This window comes from Lactuca saligna, chromosome 4, assembly GCF_052625555.1.
Source record: "Lactuca saligna cultivar CGN05327 chromosome 4, ASM5262555v1, whole genome shotgun sequence".
Lineage (NCBI taxonomy): Eukaryota > Viridiplantae > Streptophyta > Magnoliopsida > Asterales > Asteraceae > Lactuca > Lactuca saligna.
In genome coordinates, this window is record NC_136420.1 from 326,780,310 (window position 1) to 326,806,634 (window position 26,325).

At 35.9% G+C, this 26,325-nt stretch overlaps 1 protein-coding gene across 1 annotated transcript; it reads left to right on the plus strand.

Annotated features, from left to right (window-relative positions):
- Nucleotides 1-8,721: 8,721 nt before the first annotated feature.
- LOC145040933 (uncharacterized) lies at nt 8,722-9,675 on the plus strand. The gene has a single exon (XM_078988817.1). It carries the CDS (start codon nt 8,722-8,724, stop codon nt 9,673-9,675), a length of 954 nt encoding a protein of 317 aa, XP_078844943.1.
- Nucleotides 9,676-26,325: the final 16,650 nt, after the last annotated feature.

Here is a 26,325-nt window from a genome sequence, read left to right on the forward strand (position 1 = left end):
ATATATATATATATATATATATATATATATATATATATCCGGACATTATGACGAATTGGGGGACATGGAGGTGACTTTCTGAAGAAGTATTATGAAAAAAACCTATGGAAAACCCTTTGAAGAGAAGGAAATGATTGGAGCTCAAGAGTTGAAGAGATCTAGATGAAAACATGATCAATTCATTCAGTTTGATCATGTTTAGCTTTTTCCTATTGAGTTGTTGTGTTTGATTACTGCTATGAGTAGCTAATTTAGTAGACTTTCGTTTAGTTAGATGAAACCATAATAACTATGGTTTAATTTATTAGTTTATGTATTTATAAAAGTTGGTTTGGAGCTTGTGTTTGATTAGGTTACCTAGCATGTTAAAGTGTTTCTCTTTGTTGCTTTAATTCAAGTTAAGTGTAGTTTAGTGACCATTAAATTGTTGGATTAATGTCTAAGTCCATAACTATAATTGGTAAGACTTGACCCGACCCGGCATGGTCCATTTGGGTTGCATACCATCATGCACTTGGATAGACTATAATGAGAGAAATAAGACACTTATGGTTATTAATATATTATAAGTTCTAGTATATTAATAATAAGAATAATAAGATTATTTAATTAGTATTGATCAAGAATTAATCTAGGATTAATTAAGTGATCAAAAGAAGACTAATTAAATATATGGGTTGATTGTGTAAATCATCCATACTTATATAGTGGGCTAATGCTCCATGGATAATCAAGTTGGGCTAAAACCTATAGGATGGTCCATGGGTGCTCCATGGTGTATTTGAACCCATGGATTTACCCTAATTGTAACACTATATAATGATATTATTCTTGACAAAAAATCGGCCACTAGAGAGTGTAACAAAGGGCTAGCCGATTTCATGAAGTGTAGAACTCTCTCAAGTTATTCTAAGTGTTTTTGATGATTGTGATTCCATTTGAGGCTTCCACACTATTGGGGCTAGGCACTCAAGCTTCATGAAGACTTTCTACATCAAAGAGGTATGTATTCTATCTTGTTACACTCATTGTTTTGTATGCTAGATTAGGATAATACCTTGGATATTCTTATTTGCATGTATAATAGAGAAAACATAGATCCAAGGTATTTAGGGTTGCATGTACACTTAGGAGTGTTAGAATGCTCAAAACCCAACAGTGGTATCAGAGCCTAGGCTTGTTTTCTTGTTATACTTGCAAATGGAGCTGAAAAATCGAGTTTTGATGCTGTCAGCCCAGCAGACTCGCCGAGTCCATGAAGGGACTCGACGAGTCCAAGGCAAAATGCATCCAACTCGCCGAGTTATGTTCATGCACTCGACGAGTTGGACCCCAGACAGCATATTTTCGAGGTTTTTGGCTGGAAATGGACTAGGAACATTACCCTAAGTTGTTTTGAACTTATAAACTTGTTTTTTTAATGTGGTAATGTTCATGCTAATCCATTTTCAAAGATAACTGTCAATAGATTCATGTTTTGTATTAGTTTAAGGTTTAGACTAATTACATGAAGAAGTTTGATATGAATTATCTTGTTCTTATGAGTTTCTTAGATTAATAGAAAAGTTAATTGAAATAGTTGTTTTCAATCCATTTTAATCTAAGAGTTGAGTATAAAATGTGTTTGTGTAACTTGTCCTCAAGTTACATGAAGAGTCACATTAAAGACTCATAAAACTCATAAAAGTTGGTAATGGTTACAAAATGAAGAGTCTTGTGTCATTGAATTTTTTTTTTATGACTCCATAACTTGTCCTCAAGTTATGGAAATTCAAGAGTCACTTCATTAATAAATAAATAAATAAATAAAATGTAACCTTAATTAATTCCATAAGTTATAAAATAAAGAAAATTTAATTATTTTATTTGTTTAAAGTCTTCCATAAGTTATGGAACTTGAAGAGTTTTTGGATTAAAACTATTTTAAACACATAAGTTATGGAATTAATTAGTTTTGAATAGTTTCAAAACTTGCCCTCAAGTTTTGGAATTTGAAAAGTTTTCACTTATGAATACTTTAATTCCAAGTTAGCCCATAGAATTTTAAAAAAAAAAGGTTAAAATTCAACACTTATACTATTTATAACATTAATGGTTAATTATTATATATATGTATAAGAACAAGTCGTTTTACCGTTAGTAGGCCTCATTCACGAAGCCGGTCTATAAGGTGGGTATAAGGTTGTTGCCTATAAAATGGCGACTTAATGGGTGTATACTCTCACCCACCGCTTGCTTGACTGGTGGAGGGTCGTTAGCCGAACGGGTAGGACAATGACTTTAAATTCTCCCTTCATTAAAAGTATTAATGATAAATACTAAAGTAACTAAAATCTTAATAATTCCCAATCTTAGTTACTTTAGGAAAAATGTGAATTTGGTGCTAGCCCATGGAATTCACACTTTGTACCTTACCAAGTCGTTGGTGGAGCGTGTGTGGTTAACCGGCACACTAACTTGGACTAGTAAGGACCACGAAGGGTGACTTAATGTTTGTCATAGATCAATGGAGCGTGTGTGGTTAACCGGCACATTGATTAGGTGATAATATTAAGGGTACCAAGTGAATTGGTATGGTTATTCACACCTTGTTTTGTGATCCTCGGCATCCCAGTCACAAAATTTGAGAGGGCACACTCGAGATTGAAACATGCCATTGAAAAGTTCAATGAATCTCAAAAGATCTAGGAATTTCAAATCCAATTAAAACCTAATAAATTATTTCGTTTTTCATGGTGGAAATTGGTGAATCGTCATTCGCCTACCTTCAAATATTTTATAGCTTGGATTACGACATCCCTCTTCTAAGTTATAAAATAGTTTGTTGGGTCCTAGCCTTAATATTTCATATTGGGTGTCATATTAAGGACTTTAAATCAACTATCTTGAATATCTCCCAAAACATGTCTGATTTAGACATTTATGATCTTCCCAAATCTCTTGAAGATGATGTTCCTCAACATCATGCTTCACTTCCTCTATCTCCTCCAATCATTCTCCCTCACCCACAAGTTCTTGAAAAGTTTAAAGTCACTCGAGCCCTATTGGCAAGTTAAGGTCTTGGTGTGGTCACATCTTGGAGATGTAGTCACATATTGACAAGACGGGAGAGTTGGGTGTCAAAGTCTCGTGAAAGTTGGATGTTCAATCACTTTCTTAGTAACATAGCGGGTCACTTTGGGACTACTATGAGACAGACTATGACACGAGCCTTAATGATCTTATCTATTTGCTTTGTGCTGTGGAATCAGCAATGATTTGGAACACTAGTAAAGCAAATTTTGTTAGAAGATCAACTTCCCAAACCTTAAATGGACATTGGCAATGGTAGCATTGGATATCTAGAAAAGCATTTCTCTTCCCAATGGAAAGGGACCGGCCATAGTCAACTCGGTTGACCAAATGGTAAAGAGAAAAGCTAAGTCTGTGATAGTCCCGTGTACCATTATCAAAGGGTCCATATGTTTATATTGCCAAAGAAAGGGGCATTGGTTGCAAAGCTGCCATAATTTACCTAAGGATGTTAAAGTCGTTAAGATTGACTCTACTTCAGGTAAAGTCCACTGTCTAACTCTATTAAGTTTCTATTATGAGATTCTTGATACATGATGTGACTGGGTCACATGGTGATGTTTTAAGAATCAAAGAAAAGGTAAAGAAACTTAAAGAAAGAATATGCTGAATCTGATCGCGTAGATGGATTTCTATCGCGTAGTTTGAAGATCGGATTCTTGAGCTACTTCTTAGGAGTTATAATATATTGCTTGTGAATAGATAACAAGTTTTTCATGTGTATTGTAAGGATAAGTTTTTCCGCAAAGTTTTAAAATAAAAGAAAAAAAAGGTTTTAATTTTATTTATTTTAAAAAATATCCTTACAATGGCATCGGTGGAAAATTGTTGCTTATATGTTTCCAGTAATAGCAATATTGGAAAGTGGATTTGATTCTTCATTTGTGGTAGTGTCTGAATTTACCAAATGAAGAAAGTTTTCATCACCCAAGTTTCAATTGGGCAGAAACTTGGAATCATACAAGTTGTATTGTATGACGAATGAGAATTTTCATCTTTGAAAATTAAGACTAATTCTTTGATCACATGTATATGTGGGATAATTGAAGGACTAAGGAATTAGGTACACTGGGTGTGCACTGGTCAAGGTCCACCACAAAGATTGATTTGTCATGATTTACTAAAGATTAGTAAATATGATTGTACTTATAAGGTTAAGTATAATTCTGTAACATTGGAAAGGTTACAATGTATGACAAAACAAATGAGAAGAATTAAATTAGGCAGAAAGATAAAAGTTTCTCAAATCTGAAAAGACGGGAGAGTACTTTAGTATCAGTTTTATGATCATCTTAATGATTTAGAAACCATATCACAAATTCATACTCTAAGGATGTCTTAGTGCATTGTTATGGCTAAGAAGAGAAATCATGAATTGTTGGATTGGTTAAGATCAAGGAGATGAGTCATACTTCGTTCCAAAACAATTCTTAGAGTCATACTCCAAGATTGTAACATTGAGTGACATAAAGTAAGGTTTAAAACACTTATCAAATGTAGTGTGAAATGTTTCTACTCTTGTACATTTGAGATTGGTAAGTTGTGATGTCTTGGATGAGACAAATACCAACTAAGACCAATTGTGTGAAGTGTTAGTCTTGATAAGAATCCGCACTATCCCTTGAATATTTGTTTTGTTAAGGAATGGTTCTTAACTGGGGAAACTTATATGACAAGAGGACAGTGGGAGCCTTAAAGATCCTGAAAGAGTTTCAAGAACTAATCAAGAGTGAAACCTGTAATTTATCACTAGCACACGGCTTAAGGTTTGCAACCTATCGTGTTGACATAATTCTTATTTCTGTACCTACTTCAAATAAGTTGAATTTGCATGTGAGTTATCAGAGTTCAACTTGGAAGCATTGGTGGGCCTTGTGTTACCAAGGTGACAAGAAACTAAGATTGAATAAGTTTAATCCATGTAGGGCTGAATTTGTCACTAACCTTATCTTGTGATTATGGTTTTGACAAATTCGCATGGATAGGAACTCATACACTATAAAATCTAAGTGTCATAAGGTTTCTCTCCAATTCATGAAAATGATGGTGAGGAAACGCTTTCACTAAATAGATTTTACGTAGATAGCAATTGTGTTATTTGCATTTTCAAAAGTCGTTAGTGGAGCGCGTGTGGTTAACCGGCACGCTAACATGGACTTGTGAGAAATGGAAAATGCCTAAGCAATTGAGACTATGATTACGGCATCCCTTTTCATAGTTCTTGAAATTGCTTAGACACACAGCTGAGCTATCTACGGAAAGGTGTATGAATCTAAATTTCAGAAGTCCAGTAGATTTTTGAAAATATGTCAGAGCTAGTGGGAGCATAAGTGTTATGCTGATAATCATCATGTTAGTGGGAGCATGATTATTATGATTAGTATTTCAAGCTAGCAATGTTAATTATAGAAAACAAAGTTTTAATTCGTGAAGTTGCAGGGGTTGAAAAGTTGTTTTGCTATAATTAAGGGAGAGGAAATTATACTTAATTTCAATTCTAAAGCTTAGATTGAGATTTTAATCATCTTTAGTCAAGAATATATATGAATTTTGTGTTGGAATGGTTCAACTTGAAGAAATTCTATATATATTGCATTTTCAAAATCCGATTATGATTACGGCATCCCTCTTCATAGTTAAATTTTGAAAACATGGCAAATAAAAAAATATTGTAGCAAAAGACTGGTCTAGTATCATGTCTTTATGTCAAACATCATGAATCGTGTCCCATATGCTTCGGATATAGGATCGATTTCACGTGCTATAATATTTATCCTTTCTAAATTTTCCAAATGCTTAAGGCATTTAGAAGGGAAAAGTCTAGAACTGGATATGACTAAAGTGATTAAGCAATTGTCGAGGACAATCTGAGGTTCGCCAAAGATTGGTTGCTCAGGGACATTTGGAAGTCTAGTGTTAATTTTGGTAGGACCATATTGACATTTTCTGAAAAGAGGTAACTCTTGTTCGGAAGTGATAGTCAAATGGGACTATGGAAATGTCTCCATAGGTGGAAGTTATTCAATCTATGTAAGATTAGGAAACTTAATGCAAGAAGGATGTTCCCAAGGAGCTGATCTCCTTTGGAATGCTCTGTAATGGTTGATGTCAAGTCTTTCTGACTTCGTGCATAATCATTACAAGAGGATCAATGCATATAAGTTTAGAATCTAACAGATTTCAGTAAATGATATGAATTTGGAATTCTTGCATTTACAATAAGGATTTGGGATTGTGAAATGAGTATCATTGGAATCATGTTCAATTGATCTACATCACAATGTAAGGATCATAGACAAACATAGTGTGCATACTTGGGGTATGGCATAACTATTGTTTAGAAAACAAAGTGTACATGCTAGGAGCATGGGACGACTGTTGTTTTATTCGAGTCTTAAGTTGATTAATTGAAACATTGAATAATGTGTAATCAATATGGTGATAAATAAAAAGTGGTTTTATTTATATTCAAAAGGGTTCTGAGACCATATTAGATTCGATTATTATTGTGTTTCACTTTGCATGTTTTGACTTCCAAAATAGCTAGGTTATTCTTTCTGAATGACTAAGTTATTTAAACACTCCACAGTCGTTCATATGTTGGAAGTAGGTATGAATCAAGACTGTCATGAATCGGGTTTGTAGATGGCTAAATGAGTTTAGTCATGGCAATGGTGCTACAACATTTATGAGTGCTCATAAGTTATGAGTATTGGAATAAACCCACGCTCACTTGTATCACTTCATGGAATTTATCTCGAGTGATCGTGAGACGGTAATATCATATAAATCTTCAAACCTAGAGATATGAGTTGTTACCTATGAGTTGGTTGTGCATTGATTGCACGTAAACGCATCAGTAACTTGATGTTATAAAACGTGCCTTTATGTACAATTCAACAAGTAGTAGAACAAGCATATGAGTCGAAGTTTATCTGTTCCTTCTAGAAATAGAAGCGATATCTGGGCCCTTCGATGATTTTGTTGTGACCTATGTACCGGCCGGTCAGAACTGAATTGATGTGTTCGATTAAGTTCTTTGTCAAACAAATCGAAAATCGGGAAACAAACTGCTGGACAATAAGTACGATGTTGTTCCATGTATTTGTCCGGCTGATATCATGAGAACAGAGGATTATATGATCCCTTATCTAATGGACAAGTCATTGACAAGATCAGAGTTCATCTACAAGGTCAGAGTTCGACAGAAGCTTTTGAGAGCTACGATTGCCGGTTGGTTCCTGAAGTCATACGCAATAATAGTTTTAGACTTATCCAAGTGGGAGACTGTTGGATTAATGTCTAAGTCCATAACTATAATTGGTAAGACTTGACCCGACCCGGCATGGTCCATTTGGGTTGCATACCATCATGCACTTGGATAGACTATAATGAGAGAAATAAGACACTTATGGTTATTAATATATTATAAGTTCTAGTATATTAATAATAAGAATAAAAAGATTATTTAATTAGTATTGATCAAGAATTAATCTAGGATTAATTAAGTGATCAAAAGAAGACTAATTAAATATATGGGTTGATTATGTAAATCATCCATACTTATATAGTGGGCTAATGCTCCATGGATAATCAAGTTGGGCTAAAACCTATAGGATGGTCCATGGGTGCTCCATGGTGTATTTGAACCCATGGATCCAAGGAAATGGAAAGCCATGACAATTAAGGATTTACCCTAATTGTAACACTATATAATGATATTATTCTTGACAAAAAATCGGCCACTAGAGAGTGTAACAAAGGGCTAGCCGATTTCATGAAGTGTAGAACTCTCTCAAGTTATTCTAAGTGTTTTTGATGATTGTGATTCCATTTGAGGCTTCCACACTATTGGGGCTAGGCACTCAAGCTTCATGAAGACTTTCTACATCAAAGAGGTATGTATTCTATCTTGTTACACTCATTGTTTTGTATGCTAGATTAGGATAATACCTTGGATATTCTTATTTGCATGTATAATAGAGAAAACATAGATCCAAGGTATTTAGGGTTGCATGTACACTTAGGAGTGTTAGAATGCTCAAAACCCAACATAAATTACATGAACTTGTTAACCTAGTGATTTAGTGACCATTAAATTGTTAGAGCTAGGATTGACCACATCTTAGTTAAGTGATAAAAGTAACAATTTAACTGTGTTAATTATGACAATAATTATGTTTAACAATCTTACATAACCCAATTATAATTAATAACTAATTTTGTGTTTGCATGTGTAGGGCCTTACAAAGTAGTACATGACTTGGTGAAAATATTAGTATATTTGACCAAATTTCTAATTACATATAAGTTGCTTCAGAAAAGAGACACAATGACCATGATGTTGCAATACAAGAGACAAGAACAATACTTAGAAACCAGCAAGCATCTATCCATAACATTAAGACACAACTGCGGCAACTTGCCCAACAAATAAATCAAAGGTCACTGGGAGAACTTCCTAGTAAAACCAAAAACAACCCACGAGGCGCACATATAAATATTGTGACAACTAGAAGTAGGAAGATAATTACCTCTCTGGTGCCTATTCAGAATGAAGAGCCCAAGCAGTCACAAAAGGAGGATGCAGAAAAACCGAGCCAAAGTTAAAATCTGCTAGACACAAACCCTATTCGCCGAGTCCAGAATATGGACTCGATGAGGCCATTGCCTAATCAGAAAAGTCAGATTCCTGCAAATCCATTTCAGCCTCCATTGCCATATCCAACCCGAGCTAAGCAAGAAAAGGAGGAGGAAGACTACCATAAGTTTCTTGATCACATAAAAGCTCTTCAAATCAATATACCATTCATCGAAGCAGTTGCACAAATGCCAAAATATGCCAAATTCCTCAAGGAGCTGCTATCCAATAGAAGGAATATGGAAGAAGTGAGTGAAGTGGTTCTCAATGAGAATTGCTCAACTGCCATGTTGAACAAGTTACTGAAGAAGAAGGGTGACCCGGGAAGCTTAAAATTGCATTGTCAATTTAGGAATTTGGCGACCATTCATGCTTTGGCCGATTCAGGAGCAAGTGTAAACCCCATGCCACATTCATTTTTCAAAAAACTAGATCTCCCGGAACCGAGGCCAATCCGAATGGCAATCCACTTAGCAAACAAAACTATTACATTCCCACGAGGAATCTATGAAGATCTCTTGGTAAAGGTGGATAAGTTCATGTTCCCCACGGATTTTATAATCTTGGACATGGAAGTGGATCCTCAAGTCTCGATCATCCTTGGAAGACCTTTCCTTAACATAACAGGCGCTATAGTTGACATGCGAGATTCAAAACTTACACCACGGGTGGGGGCTAATTCAGTCACTTTTGGGGTTGATCAAGCCATGAAGCATGCAAGGAATAGTGATGACACAACATTTTCAATTGATGTGTTGGATGAATTGATAGAGGAATGGGATAGTGAAGACTCAAACAAATCCACCATCATTTTTGATGAAGAACTTGATGCTGAAAAAGACCAACTAGAAATAGAGAGACTGCAGGAAGAAGCTGATTATGATGAGTTAATGAAGACCATGGAGCAACCTACTCGCCGAGTAGACTCGATCTACTCGCCTAGTCCGTTTGAAGAATCCTGAGAAATCGCGAATTTGGCACATGACTCGACGGGTTCCTTACCTATACTTGACGTGTTCCGCATGCAGTACGCAAAATCTGAGCTGAAGGCACTATCAGATCACTTGGAGTATGCATTCCTCGAATATGGTCAACAAAAACCTGTTATAATAGCTTCTGACCTCTCCAAATCTGAAAAAGAAGAATTAGTTCATGTCTTGAAGAAGAGGAAGAGTGCCATTGCATGGAGTATCATTGATATCAAGGGAACAAGCCCCTCTTATTGCTCTCACAAGATCAACCCGGAAGAAGCAGCAAAGCCGGTAGTGCAACACCAAAGAAGATTGAACACAAACATGCAAGAAGTGGTCAAGAAGGAAGTAGTCAAGATTTTAGATGCGGGAATCATTTATTCTATTTCCGATAGTCCATGGGTTAGTCCTGTTCAAGTGGTGCCTAAGAAAGGAGGGATGATGATCGTGACAAACGAGAAGAACGAGCTTCTTCCGACCCGAACGGTAACCGGTTGGCGAGTGTGCATCGATTATCGAAATCTAAACGATGTCACTCATAAAGACCATTTTCCTTTACCTTTTATTGATGAAATGCTTGAAAGATTGTCCAGCCATAGTTACTATTATTTCTTAGATGGATTTTCGGGTTACTTCCAAATACCAATAGACCCAATGGACCAAGAAAAGACCACTTTCATTTGCCCGAGTGGGACTTTTTCCTATCGCCGCATGCCTTTTGGGTTATGCAATGCACCTGTTGATGGGTTTTGGTCATAAGACATCCTATGTGCTCATACAAACCCTAATTCTTGGATCTAGGTTTCTTTATTGTACATGCTTTGAATCCAAGACTATAAACCCTAATTGTAGTATATGAAATCGATATTAACATATGAATGGGTTTGAGAACATACCTTGATTGTTATATAGCAATAACAATCCCAATTCCTCCTTGAATTGACTTTGGAAGGCTTAGAGTCATAAGTGTCACTCCTCTAATGGCTTACAAACACCAAGAGCAAATGGAGAAGGTAAAAAGAGAGAGGAGAGAGGTTAGAATTCGTCCTTAGGACTCCTTGGGAACAAGTACACGAATTCTAAGACCTTAGGGTCTTTATATAGGTGTAGAGATAGGGTTTCAATCATTATCCTTATCTAGTTGCTTATCCACAAAGCAACCATAAGATAAGCCTTGAAAACCCTTATCCTTTATCCTTTGGACGATTTCAAGGATCCTTATCTCCTTGAATTCGTTCAACCCATATTTAGGATAACCATTACCATATTTTGTAACTATCACATAATTACAATTTAGCCCCTCTAGTTTAATTAATTACACTTGATCACAAAATTAATTCCTAATTAATTATTGACCAATATTAATTAAGCAAATATTATTTCTCCTTTAATATATTATTCTTATAACATATCAATAAATCATAATAACCTTTCTCTCTTTATTTATTTCTCTAATCAAGTTGCTTTGGTGAAGGCAACCCAAAAGGACCATGCACCATCGGGTCAAGTACATACCAAAATAGTTATGGACTTAGACACTAATCCAACAGTCTCCCACTTGGATAAGTCTAATAACTATTATGCGTATGACTTCAGATCCTGATCTGCTATCGTAGCTTTCCAAAGCTGCTGTCAACTTTGATCATATCAGATACGCGTGTCCTTAGATAAAGGATCATATATTCCTCCATTCTAGATATCATATGAGATATGATTTCAAATCATTCTCTTTGTACTACTTCTCGATTTCTGATTTATGACGACAGACTAATTGAACAAATCAACTTAGCCCTAGCCCGACCGAGCATTTACGTTTGTCATCACTAAACCATCGAGGGGCCCAAAGATATCGCTTTTATCCCAACTTAGATAAAAGGAACGGATAGACTTTGATACAATGCTTGCTTGCACTCACTAACCAAATCACACACAACAATATGTTTTATAACACCAAGTTACTAGTGTGTTTACATATTATCAATGTGCAACCAATTCGCAAGATACAACTCACACATTTCAATTTCACGAATATAAGATGTTATCGTCTCACTAATCACTCGTGATACAATTCATGGAGTAATCCAAGTGAGCGTGGGTTTAATCCAATGCTCAAATCATATTCATAAACACTCATTAATGTTGCAACAAACATTTGCTTATGTCTAATACTCTTTTAGACAATCCACACACCAATTCACGACAGTCTTCATTCATATCTACTTCCAACATATGAACGACTGTGGCCCGTTTGAATAATTCAATTATTCTTAATAAACTCAATTATTCTGGAAGTCAAAACATGCAAATGTGAAACACAAGAATAATACTAATCCCATATGGCCTCAAATCTTTGAGTATAAACAAAACGCCTTTTATTTATCACCATATTGATTAGTCATTATTTGTCATTTCGGGTAATCAACTTCTTACTTGAATTATTACACTTGTCCCATGCTCCTAGCATGCACACAATGTTTACCTATGGTTTTTACTTTGTGAAATAGATCAAATTGAATACATTTCCAATCATTATCATTTCACAACTCCAAATCCTTTTCCATAAGTGAAAGAATATCAAATTCTTGCTACGTATAGAATATGCTAGATTCTAACATTTTATGCAATGATTCTTTCGTAATGTCACTGCACCAAAGTCACAAAGACTATTGCCAATGATATTACAAAGTCCTCTATCGGAGATTGTTACAAGACAATTCCTTATATATGATGTCTCTCACTCAAAGTACATTCCTTTGAACATACTTTTGCATAAAAGTTTCTAATCTAGTCATAGATATTCAATATTTACTTCCTATTATGGACACGCTTCCATATGTTCCATATGACAACTCATTTCTTAATAGAATCTTTTCTATTCGTCATAATGTCAATATGGTCCATTAATACCATGCTTCCAACTACTCACAAGCAACCAATCCTCATCGAACTTTGGATTGTCCTTTGATAGTTGTTTAATTATTTTAGTCAAAACCAATTCTAGTCCATTTTCCCTCTAAATGCGCTAGACATTTGGAAAATTTCAGAATGGTCAAACATTAAAGCATTTGCAATCGATCCTATACCCGAAGCATATGGGACATGATGCACAATGTTTTATTTGCTATGTTCTTAAAATTCGGATTGTGAAAAGGAATGCCGTAATCATAATCGAAATTTTAAGAACACACTATGTACCTTTGACTAAATTTATTAACATTTCTCAACCTAAGCCTTTAGATTTGAAATGAAGCATAATATTCTCTCCCTTAATTATAGAAAAACAACTTTACAACCCTTACGACTTTGCAAGGTATAACTCTTGTTTTTCTATAATTAATATTGCCAACTTGCAATACTTTCCATAATAATCATATAATCATAACTTTTATGCTCCCACTATCATGATGATTACTATAAAACATAACACTTATGCTCCTACTAGCTTCGACATGTATTCATAAACATCTTAACTTTCAGAAAGACAATACCTATTGAATTTCTTAAGTCCATGTTTCTAATACTTAGTGCTTTGATAATCTTTTATCAAGGCTTCTTGAACTTATACACCTTTGCCTTAGATAGTTCATATGTGTGTCTTAACAATTAAGACTAATTGCCAAACCTCACAATTCAAATTATGGAAAGGGATACCGTAACCATGATCGAATTCGAGAATGCAATTTTACAATCACTATCCTCACAATCATTTTCATGATGGAGGAAATCTTATGACACTTAGATTTAAATGGTGTATTTGTTCCTATCCATGTGAATTTGTTAAAACCAAAGTTTACGACAAATTCAAACTCATATGGACCGAGCCTTTTTTAATCTTGATTTCTTGCCTTATGGTAGCACAGCTGCCCACCACGTCTTCCAAGTAGTTAAGCAGCTCACCTTTTCCTATCAATGTACCTTTCATTGATTAAGGTGCCTTGCCTTTTATGCGTTCAAGATGAGAACTCATAGGACTCACATGCATAATTAACTCAATTAGAACAGCACAAAATCAAAATATTGTCAACACGATAAGTTGTAAACCTCAACTCGTGTGCTAGTGATGATCGATAAGGTTTGGTTGATTTGTTCTTGAAACCTTTCAAGACCATTAAGACTCCCACTGAATCCTTGACATATAAGATTTGTCTTGTCAATAAACATTTGTTGACAACCAAATATTCAAGAGTTAGTGTTGCTTTTATCAAAACACTTCATAAATTGCTCCAAGTTGGTCTTTGTCTTATTCAAGACATCACAACTTTCCACATTTTATGAATGTTATAAACCTTTAATACTTTTCACTCATTGCCACAATCTTAACTTTAAGACTTGTTATTAGAACGAAGTATGATAGACTTCTTGATTTTTTCATTTCTTCAATTCTTGATTCCTCTTCTCAAACATACAATTGTACTAAGACTTACTTAGAGGATCAATTGAGATATGGTTCTTAATCATTAAGACCTATCATAAAGCATAAAAGGTACTCTCTCTTCTTCTTAGAATGGAGAAACTTTTATCTTTCTGCCTACTTGACTCTTCTTATTTGTTCTGCTATTGATTTAAACATTTTCAATCAATTCAGAATTACACTTAATCATATTTACTAAACCTTTAGTAAATCATGACGAATGTCTTTGTTACTCTTATGGTGGACTTTGATCAACACGCAACTTTGTGTACTTGATCTCCTAGTCCTTCACTTGACACTTTGTCAACGAATTTGTCTAATTTCCAAATATGAAATTTCTCATTCATCATGCAACCAAGTTGCGTGATTCCAAATCTCAGTCCAATTGAATTTTGGGCGATGAGAAACTCTCCCTATTTGGTAAATTCTCGACATTTCCATAAATAACATAACTAAGAATCATATCCATTCGTTGTAGAAATATACAAACATCAATTTTCAGAACGATTTCATTGCAAGGAAGTAAACAAATAAATAAATAAGTCAAACAAAATTTATTTTATTTATTAAAAGCAGCGGAATAACATTTGTCCTTACAATGCAAAATCTATTGAAAACAATGTAAAAGGAAAATTTCTAACAACTCTAAGCTCAAAATCCAATCTTCAAGTCCATGCGATCGAGATCCATCTCTTGTGATTAGATTCATCTTGCTCTCTTATCAAGCTTCCTTTCTTTTCATCGATCCTGCAAAACATTCAAATGCAATCTTATCACATCATGTATTATGAATCAATGAACAGGAACTTAACGGAGTTAGATAGTGGATTTTACCTCAAGCGTAGTCATACTTTTGACTCTCCCATCTCTTAGATCTCTTAGGTAAATAGGGCAACTTCGTCTCCAATTCCCCTTCTCTTGGCAATAAAAGCAAATTGACTCTTTTGGAACAACACATGGAACTACTTCAGACATCGCCTTTCTCTTATGATCAAACTTTTCGATCATTGCATGTCTTTCATTGCCATTATCTATATCCATAGAGGTCTTGAAGATAGATTCACCAATCAACTTTGCTTTTCTATTGCGCCAAACCATTGCTGATTCAGCAGCAATAAGCATATAGGTGAGATCAATAAGGGTTACGTCGTGGTTCATCATATAGTACTCTCTTACGAACTCACTATACGAGTTAGGAAGTGACTGAAGAACCCAATCAACAACCATCTCTTCACCGACAACGGATCCCATCATCCTTAACCTATCAATGTGTGACTTCATCCCTAAGACGTGTGCACACACCGACTTTCCTTCTTTATGTTTACTTGCCAACAGGGCTTGAGTAATATTGAACCTTTCAATTTTACAATCTTGTGGTTTAGGGAGAAAAATTGGAGGAGGAGGAGGAAGTGAAGCATGATTTCTTGTTCCTCGATCGAATCGTGGAATGTCATCTTCATGTGGAATGCTTGTTCCACGGGATTTGAGAAGACCATAGTTGTCGAATTTTGACATCTACAGAACGGGAGAAAAACAAATTCAAGTTATTTGATAGATTGAGTCCTTAGTAAATCACCCAAACGAAATACTAAGGCTAGGACCCAACACAATATTCTACAACTCGGGAGAGGGATGTCGTAACCCTAATTGCAGAATATTTGAAGGTAAGTGAATGACGATTCACTAATTTCCACCACGAAAAACGAAAAAGAAATTTAAGTTTTAAATCTATGAAAATTCCTAGATCCTTTGAGATTCATTGAACTTTCAATGGCATGTTTAAATCTCGATATGCTCCTCTTGTTTGTGACTGGGATGCCGAGGATCACAAAGCGGGTGTGAATAACCATGCAAACTTACACGGTGCCCTCACATGTTACAATCACCTATTCGATGTGCCGGTAAACCACACATGCTCCACCGAACTATGATAAACATTGTGTCACCCTTTGCTACCTTTGCTTAGAACCATTTAGTGTGCCGGTAAACCACACACGCTCCACTAATGTCTTCGCAAGGGCACAAAGTGTAATTTCATGGAATTGCAGCAATTCAATTTTGCCTAAGTAACTAAGATTGGGAATTAGAAAAACATTTAGTTACTTTGTATTTCATTATACTTATAATGGAAGGCTTCGTCCTATCCTATCCGTTCGGCTAACGACCCTCCACTAGTCAAGAGTGCGGTGGGTAAGAGTGGATACCCATTCAATCGCCATATTATAGGCAATTTCCTTAAACACCCCTTATAGACCGGCTTCGTGAATGAGACCTACTAACAGTAAGACTGACTTTTACTCATACATATATATAATGTTAGACTTTTAATGTTATATATAGTATAGGGTGCATTTTACACTTTTAAAATATTAGGTGATCAAATTTAACAATTATACTTTTAATTCAATTAAATTGTAAACCTAAACTTTTATGGATTTATTAAACTTCCTTTAATTATACACCTTAATTGATTAATAAAACCATAAGGGTGTGATTTGAACTTTTCAAAACATTACTAGGGTTTTAGAATTTAACATTCCTAATTAAACTTTTGATCAACTTTTAAATTCCAAAACTTGAGGGCAAGTTTTGAAACATTTCAAAACAATTTAGTTTTAATCTATCTTAAAATTTCGAATTTATGACATTTAAATTAAAATTTTAAATATTAAAACTCTTGATTTAATAATTATCTTGAATTAGACTATTAATTTAATTATTAAATCATAAGGGATTATCTAAATAATGAGGATAATTACCATTTAGACATTTAAGTTATCCTAATCCCTTAAATATCTATATAGATTTCGAAAATATGGATGGATAATGCAAGATCTTGAATTACCATATATAACAATTAGAGGATAATTACAAGATATGGGATAATCCAAATCCCTAAAAATTAGGACCTTATCTTGGGGAGGAGGCAAATTTCAAAAAACAAGGGATTATAACAAACCCTAGATTTCGAAATTTAAGGGTTTAAGGAAAGGATTTGAAGATCTTATTCAAACTCTTGCAAATTAGGGTTTGCAAACCCTAATCTCAAAAAACCCTAGCCTCCTAGGGTTTATTGGCAATAAACCCTAATATATCAAGTTCATACAATTGAAACCAAACCAATGGCTCTGATACCACTGATGGGTTTTGGTCATAAGACATCCTATGTGCTCATACAAACCCTAATGCTTGGATCTAGGTTTCTTTATTGTACATGCTTTGAATCCAAGACTATAAACCCTAATTGTAGTATATGAAATCGATATTAACCTATGAATGGGTTTGAGAACATACCTTGATTGTTATATAGCAATAACAATCCCAATTCCTCCTTGAATTGACTTTGGAAGGCTTAGAGTCACAAGTGTCACTCCTCTAATGGTTTACAAACACCAAGAGCAAATGGAGAAGGTATAAAGAGACAGGAGAGAGGTTAGAATTCGTCCTTAGGACTCCTTGGGAACAAGTACACGAATTCTAAGACCTTAGGGTCTTTATATAGGTGTAGAGATAGGGTTTCAATCATTATCCTTATCCAGTTGCTTATCCACAAAGCAACCATAAGATAAGCCTTGAAAACCCTTATCCTTTATCCTTTGGACGATTTGAAGGATCCTTATCTCCTTGAATTCGTTCAACCCATATTTAGGATAACCATTACCATATTTTGTAACTATCACATAATTACAATTTAGCCCCTCTAGTTTAATTAATTACACTTGATCACAAAATTAATTCCTAATTAATTATTGACCAATATTAATTAAGCAAATATTATTTCTCCTTTAATATATTATTCTTATAACATATCAATAAATCATAATAACCTTTCTCTCTTTATTTATTTCTCCAATCAAGTTGCTTTGGTGAAGGCAACCCAAAAGGACCATGCACCATCGGGTCAAGTACATACCAAAATAGTTATGGACTTAGACACTAATCCAACACCTGTGACATTTCAAAGGTGCATGACGGCCATTTTCCATGACATGGTGGAAAAATTCATGGATAATTTTTCTGTTTTTGGAACTTCCTTCCATGATTGTCTTGCTAACCTTGATTTAATGCTTGCAAGGTGTGAAAAAACCGATTTAGTCCTTAATTGGGAAAAATGTCACTTTATGGTTACAGAGGGTATAGTTTTGGGCCACAAGGTATCCGAAGCAGGGATTGAGGTGGATCGGGCAAAAATAGTGTTGAGTCCATTTGTGTTGCGTCTTGGGATATATACTTTGTATCTGGATTGGGCCTGTCCATCCGTGTCTATGTAGATTAGTTTCGTTGTTATCTAGATTAGCTGTTAGGGTTATAGTATATATATATATATATATATATATATATATATATATATATATATATATATATATATGCATGCATGTATGCGTATTTTAACAAGTTGTCTATTACGTTGATTCTTGTAACCCTAAACGCCTCTACAGATTGAAGTTCTTTATCGAGCTCTTCTGAGGTGTTATTGCATTAATCATTCGACATATTCAGTGCCATACTTGTGTTCTTTATTACGTTATTATTTAATATCCTGCTTAGAATCATACGGTCCTAAAAGAAGTTTGTTCTAACAATTGGTATCAGAGCAGGAGACTGTGTGATCAATACAAATTCCTTCTGTATTCGTAATACTTTACGGTTTCCGCTTTTATCATATAAATAGAAGTCGTCGTCCTCATATCAACGACAACTCTGATTTTTTGATAAAACCCTAATCTCAAGTTTACAGGTTTGATTCTAGCAGCTCACCATGTCTCACGATGATTCACATACAAACCCCATTAACATCTCAAACAACATCGGATCAACAACCAGAGTACCCATACTCTATACTCAAGACTACGAAGTATGGGCTCATCACTTTGAAGATTACGTGGTTGGATCTGAAGACAATGGCTATCTCATCTGGGAAGCTATCACTCTTGGACCGTTTGTACATTCGGAGACAAACACAACTGTTAAGACGCAAAAGGATTACAACAAGTTGGTGACAGATGTTCAGAAGAGGCTACAGGATGAGAAGGACAAGATCTTGTGTAACGTTAAAGCCATGTGAATAATAAGATTCGCCCTACAATCTGACACCTTTCGGCTTGTAGGTTCATGCACAACTGCTAAGGAGATCTGGGATAGGTTGAAGGAACTTTACTCAACTGATGAAGATCTGGAACACTCCATTCAAACTCTGTTACTGTCAGAATTTGGAGTTTTCGAACAGAAACCTAAAGAGAAGCTTGTACAGACCTTTGATTGGTTCAATCATCTCTTAAGTAAGATGATCAAGCATGGGATAGAGAGGAAGCTGATCGAGCAGAAAGTAACATTCATGAACGGGCTGAGACCAGAATGGATGGCTGTGGTTTCCACTGTGAAGGTGCATGAACAGTTCAAATCGTACTCGCTGGCGAAACTAGTAGGGATACTGAAGTCCCATGAAAGTGTTGTAACCAAGGAAGCGAAAGTGGTCTCTGGTGTGGGATCGTTGACTCTTGTTTCTAAAGGAAAAAGCACTGCTGAAGAAGAAGAAGAAGAAGAAGAAGAAGAAGAAGAAGAAGAAGAAGAAGAGTCAGACATGTCAGAGTACGACCTTACAAGTGAGGAGTATGCCTTGATCATCACAAATCCAAATAAATTTGCAAGGAGAAAATTTCCCCTCAACAAGAACTGAAACTAGCAGGGAAATTATAGTTCTGAGAAGATGAAGGATGAATCAAAAGTCTCGTCTCAAAAGGATGAAGAGAAAAAGGAGAATAAGCTTGCAGGAGACTTTGAATACGACTGCAACTGTTGTCACGGCAAGAACCATTTTGCCAAAGATTGCATGTTGAGAAAGATGGTTGAGAAAAGAGAAGGTGAAGATGATGAGGCGTATTATACGCGCAAATTAGAAGAAGTCAAGAAGAAAAAGGCGTCCAACAGCTCAATGAATGTCTTAATCGTACAGGAGAATGCTGGGGAAGATGAGTTCGGTGGCGTAAAAGTCTGGTCAACCGACTCTAAAGACAAAGAGGTTAGAAGACCCACTCATGGAAAGGCGTATGTGGCAAAGAATGAAGGTTCAGGTGGAAAGTGCTTTATCGTCACTTCTGGTCCATTAACCGAAAGTGCAGATACGGAGCCGAACCTGACATAAAACAAGTGTTTTGTGGCCAAGCCGGTGAGTGAGAAGATCAACGACTGCGATCGATTGATCAAAAAGGTACATTCTATTCTTGAGTCTATTAAAATTTCAAAAACTAATTATCAAGAAGAATTAAATGAATCAAACTTTAAATTTTCTAACCTAAGTAGTAGCCTCATGCAAACCCGCTTAGCGAATTCTAACCTAACTGACCAACTCGGCAGGGTGTCTTCAAAAAGTGAGGAGAGGAGAATCTGGATTGAGCTGAAGGAAGCAGAGTTAGTTAGGGCTAGGGATGAAAGTATTTATTTGCAAAGAGACAATTTAAAGTTATTAAAACAAAGAAATGTTTTCTGCTTAATTGCTAAGCGTCTTTATACTAATATTGCTCAATTACATTTAAGTTGTGAAACTGGAAAGAAAATTCAAAAAAGGATTTTGACCTTTCTTGAATTTAAGGAAGATGAAATTATAGCAGAATGTGAATCAGAAGTGTCCTCTGAAGAAACATCAATGTCGTATAGGCTAGGTTTGGATAAGAGAGAAACTTTCATCGATTCTAAGGAACATAAAAGTATGTTAAAAGATATCTTAGATGAAAATGATAGGCTAAAGATTAAAACTGAAACTATACAAACATTCGACCTGTCAAATGCTAAAATTGTTAAAGATAATAAAATAAACTTAGATAATTCGTCTGAATTTGATGCGGAAAGTGAGATGAGTGAAATCTCAGTAGAGGATGAATTTGATTGCTCTAAGTTTATGAAAAATGAAACCGAGAATGAAAAACCTCTTATATCAGAAAACTCAGTTGAGTTTGCTCGTCTGTGAAAAGAACAGAAACCAAAACTCAAGGAAAAAGCCTTGGTCTATCAAAAAGTTCAGACCGTGCCAAATCAGGTTTATGTTGTGACTTGGGTCAATCAAAGGCAAACGGCAGAATTAAGAACAATATTTGACGAAGATAACGCTGAAGGATGTGAAGACTATTTCTGGTATGCTCCTATTGATAACGCAGACGAGACTGTGGGACTATTTGAGAAAACCACATGGAGAGTCAAAGGTAGATACATACCAGAACCCATCAACAAACCCTCCAATTTCGATATTCCAAGAACAAGTGGAACCAAAGATGTTCCTGAGAAACCAATGGTTGAACCTGATGTTCCAATCAAGAGGGAAGAACCGAAAGTTCTACTCAAGAAAGAGGAAGCACCGAAAGTTCAAACTAAGAAGAGTATAGAATCTAAAATGGAAGGTAAGACAACTGTAACTCAGAAGGAGAAACCAAGGGCCAGATTCAATGTTCACAAATCTCAGAAGGAGTTAGCTGAACAAAAATGCCTGAGAAATCAAAGATACGCCACGAATCTGAATGAACGGAAAAGGCATTGGAATTCTCAAAATGCCAACTATGAGCCTCCCAGGAAAGAATCCATGGACAAGGGAAAGGAAAAGTTGAAGGAAAATTTCAGTCCAAATTCCTATTATTCCAAATCCCAGAACCGAAAGCCAAGTCTCGATCTTGAACCCACTTTCGGTCCTCGACCCAGTTTCGGTCCCAGACACGGTTTCGATCCTAAACCCAGATTCGGTCCTCGATCCAGATTCAGTCCTAAACCCAGATTTGGTCCCAATCCTAATTGTGGATCCTCCAAGTCCCAAGATGAAACAAATTCCTTAAAGGACATCAAAGGAAAAGGAAAGCTGGTATCAGACTCTGAGAAGGAAAATAAGAAATCCTCTACTAAACCTAGGAATCAAACGAAAAATACTAAACCATCAAAAGCAACACCAACTGATACACTAAAATTTAAAGAAGATAAAACAAAAATCAAGGTGTATACCATTAACAGAAAAGATCAAACCACTCTTGTTAAACGAACTTATTTAGTTGATGCTTCTATAGTTATTGCTTTCTCTGTGAAAAACTCACCAGGACCCAAGAAAATTTGGGTTCCTAAATCTGCTTGAATTTGCAGGTAATCAGTGACGAGCAGTTTGACAACGAATGGTATATAGACAGTGGCTGCTCGTGTCACATGATAGGGAGGAAGGAAGAGGTAAGGGAGTTTCGGTCCCTGAAAGATGGTGGGTCTGTGAATTTTGGAAACAATTCCTATGGAACAATCAAAGGATACGACATGATAACTAATGGAGACTTCTCAATCAGAAAGGTGGCTTATGTAGACGGATTGCAGCACAATCTCATTAGTGTATCGCAATTAGTTGTGGGCACAGGTTTGAAGGTATCATTCGATGATGAGGGGTCTGAGATAATTGAAAAACAATCCAAGAAGGTTCTGCTGAAATCTGCGCGAAAAGGAGAGATGTACCCTCTGAATCTTAATCCAATTCAAGGGACACCAACTATCTGTCTGTTTTCAAAGGTAAACACTAATGAAATCTTGTTATGGCATCGACGTCTATCACACCTAAATTTCAAAGATATCAACAAATTAGTGATTGGTGATCACATTCGAGGCCTTCCTTTTCTCAAGTTCGATAAGGAGCATGTAAGTGCAGCATGTGAGATGGGTAAGCAGAGCAGAAGAAGCCACCCTGCACGCATCAATACTAAGATAGTGGAAGCACTTAAACTGTTACACATTGATTTGTGTGGACCTTCTGCTATAGAGAGTATCGGTGGAATTAAGTACATTCTTGTTATTGTAGATGATTTTTTGTGGTTCACTTGGGTTTTCTTACTTAAACAAAAATCAAATGCAACTCCCAAGTTGAAGGCGTTCATGAAGCAAGTGGAAGTGCAATTAAAGAAGACGGCCAGAAACATCAGAAGTGACAATGGACTGGAATTCAAGAACAAGGATTTTGAGGACTTTCTGGATGATAAGGGGATAACTCACAATTTTTCGGCCCCTTATACACCACATCAGAATGGGATTGTTGAAAGACGAAACCGCTCGTTATGTGAAGCAGCCAGAACCATGCTCAGTTACGCTTCCCTACCTTTATACTTCTGGGCTGATGCCATTGCTGCTGCTTGCTATACTCAGAATCGGTCCTTGCTCAACAAGAGATTCTCCATAACTCCTTATGAGATCTTAAACAATAGGAAACCGAACGTCAAATTTTTCCATATTTTCGGTTCAAGGTGCTTTATTTTTAATTCTAAAGAGAACCGAAATAAGTTTGATGTTAAAGCCGATGAGGGCATATTTCTGGGTTACTCTCTATCATCAAAAGCATACAGGGTGTTGAATAAGCGTTCCAGAAAAATTAAAGAGACTTATTATGTCACCTTTGATGACAATTATATGAAGAAGGTTCAAAGGAATGAAAGTGCCTCAGGAGACATATTCGCAGAATCTGGACAGGTCTCGGTTCCAATATCCAACCTGTTTGAGGAATACATTCAGCTATTCGATGAACCAGAAAAAGCAATTCATTCATAGGCAAGAGCAGCAGACAACAAAGTAGAAAATCTCAAGAAGGTTATAGACGAAGCTACTAAAGAGATGGAAAGTGAACCACCAAGTCCTAAGTCATCAACATGCTCTCCAAACAAAGATTCAACGTCCCAGGGGGAGAGCTCTAGAACTTCAAAGACAACTGAAGTTTCTGTTGAGGGGGAGAATCCAAGTTCATCCCCAACATCTAAATGTTCAGATGATAGAGAAACAACTGATCCAAAACTAACAAGTGAAAGTCAAATCGAGGGGGAGACACCCACTTCCACAAGAAATGCAGACTCTGATGCTGACAGAGATTTCACTTCGCTAGTTGAGGGGGAGAAGGAGAAAGCAAGTGATAGTTCTACTGACGAAGGTGAAGGTGATCAGTCAGATGTTGAAATAGAGGTAGAAGCTGAATTGAATCCAGAATATTATCCAAGCTATCCTCCATTAGTAAAATAGACAAAAGACCATCCTAAAGAGCAAATTATTGGTGAAACTTCCGAAAGTGTTCTTACTCGATCTCAACTGAAGGCGAAACAAACTGCATTATTCTCTAAAGTGGAATTGTGTATGTTTAATTCGTTTATCTCCTAAATTGAGCCGAAAGCTGTAAATGTTGCACTTGATCATTCTGATTGGGTTCAAGCAATGCAGGATGAGCTCCATGAGTTCGAACGCAACAGAGTTTGGAGGTTGATTCCTACACCAAAAGATGCCTCTGTTGTCGGCCTGAAATGGGTGTTTAGAAATAAGACGGACAAAGAGGGGAATGTCATTCGTAACAAGGCTCGGTTGGTAGTAAAAGGTTATTGTCAAGAAGAAGGGATAGATTATAAAGAAACCTTTGCTCCATTAGCAAGGTTGGAATCTGTTAGAATCTTTCTTGCATATGCTGCTCACAAGAACTTCGAAGTTTTCCAAATGGATGTTAAATGCGCTTTCTTGAATGGAGAACTAGAAGAAACCGTCTATGTCGAGCAACCGCCTGGTTTTGTGAATGAAAAATACTCTGATCATTGCTATGTGCTGGATAAAGCTGTCTATGGGCTAAAATAAGCACCAAGAGCCTAGTATGAAATGCTAACTCGCTTCTTTAAAATGTCAAAATTTAAACAAGGTTCGGTTGACCCAACCTTCTTTCGTAAGAAGGAAGGCGAACATTTGATGATTGTTTAGATTTATGTTGATGATATCATCTTCGGCTCCACGAATCCTAGCTTAACAGCTGAATTCAGGAAGTTGATGGAGACTAAATTTGAAATGAGCACAATGGGTCCAATTAACTTTTTCCTTGGTTTGAATATTAGACAGGGACCAGAAGGAATCTTTATAAACCAGGAGGCATACACCAAGAACTTACTGACAAAATTTGGAATGAAGGGTGATTCAAAAGTGAAGGTTCCTATGTCATTTGGCACTAAGTTAACCCCATCTCTAGAGAAACCTGTTGTGGATATAACTCTTTATCGTCAAATGATAGGCTCCCTTATAACAGCTAGTAGACCATATATTATGTTTTTTGTTTGTTACTGTGCCAGGTTTCAAGCCAATCCAAGAGAACCTCACATGCTTGCTGTGAAGAACATTTTTCGATATCTGAAGAAAACTTCATCTCTTAGTCTCTGGTATCCTGCAAGATCTGGATTCTTCATCCAAGCCTTTTCTGATGCTGATCTAGGACAATGTGGACTGGACAGAAAGAGTACTACAGGGGGATGCCAATTTCTTGACGGAAAACTTGTTAGTTGGCAATCCAAGAAACAAACCTGTGTTTCCTTATCCACAGCCGAAGCTGAATACATTGTCGCTGCATCTTGTACCTCTCAAGTGGTTTGGATTCAAAGTCAATTAAGAGATTATGGGCTGAGTATGAAGAAGATTACTCTCTATTGCGACTCTGAAAGTGCAATTAGGATTTGCCATAATCCAGTGCAACACTCAAAAACCAAGCACATTGCACTTAGGTATCATTTCATCAAGGATCATGTAGAAGACGGGAATGTGGAAGTACACTTTGTTCGATTTGTTGATCAACTGGCTGACATCTTTACTAAAGCCTTACCAGAAGCAACCTTTAACAAAATCTTACAAGGCTTGGGCATGACGGAAGGAGAGTCGGTACCGAATTCTCAAATCTCTCTTTAAAAATTAGACAATCGAAATGGACAGACCGCTCGGTCTATTTTGGCTCTAGAATTTTAGGGAACCGAAATGGACAAACCGCTCGGTCTATTTCGGCTCCGTAATTTTCTGGAACAGAAATGAACCGAATGATCGGTCTATTTCGCTTCACTCATTAAAGGATAAGGTTTCGATTGTATATTTTGTGCATATCTTTCTTTTGATTTGAACTTAATTATTTTATCTTTCTGTTTTTATTCTTTTTCAGAAAATTTCAAAAATCCAAAAATATTTTATCTTTCTGTTTTTATTCTTTTTCAGAAAATTTCAAAAATCCAAAAATATTTTATCTTTCTGTTTTTTTTATTCTTTTTCAGAAAATTTCAAAAATCCAAAAATATTTTATCTTTCTGTTTTTTTTTTATTCTTTTTCAGAAAATTTCAAAAATCTAAAAACATTTTATATTTATGTTTTTAGTATTATTTTTCCAGAAAAATTCAAAACTTCCACTAAGTTTTATCTGTCTCGATTGTTTGTTTGGTTTGTTTGGTGTATT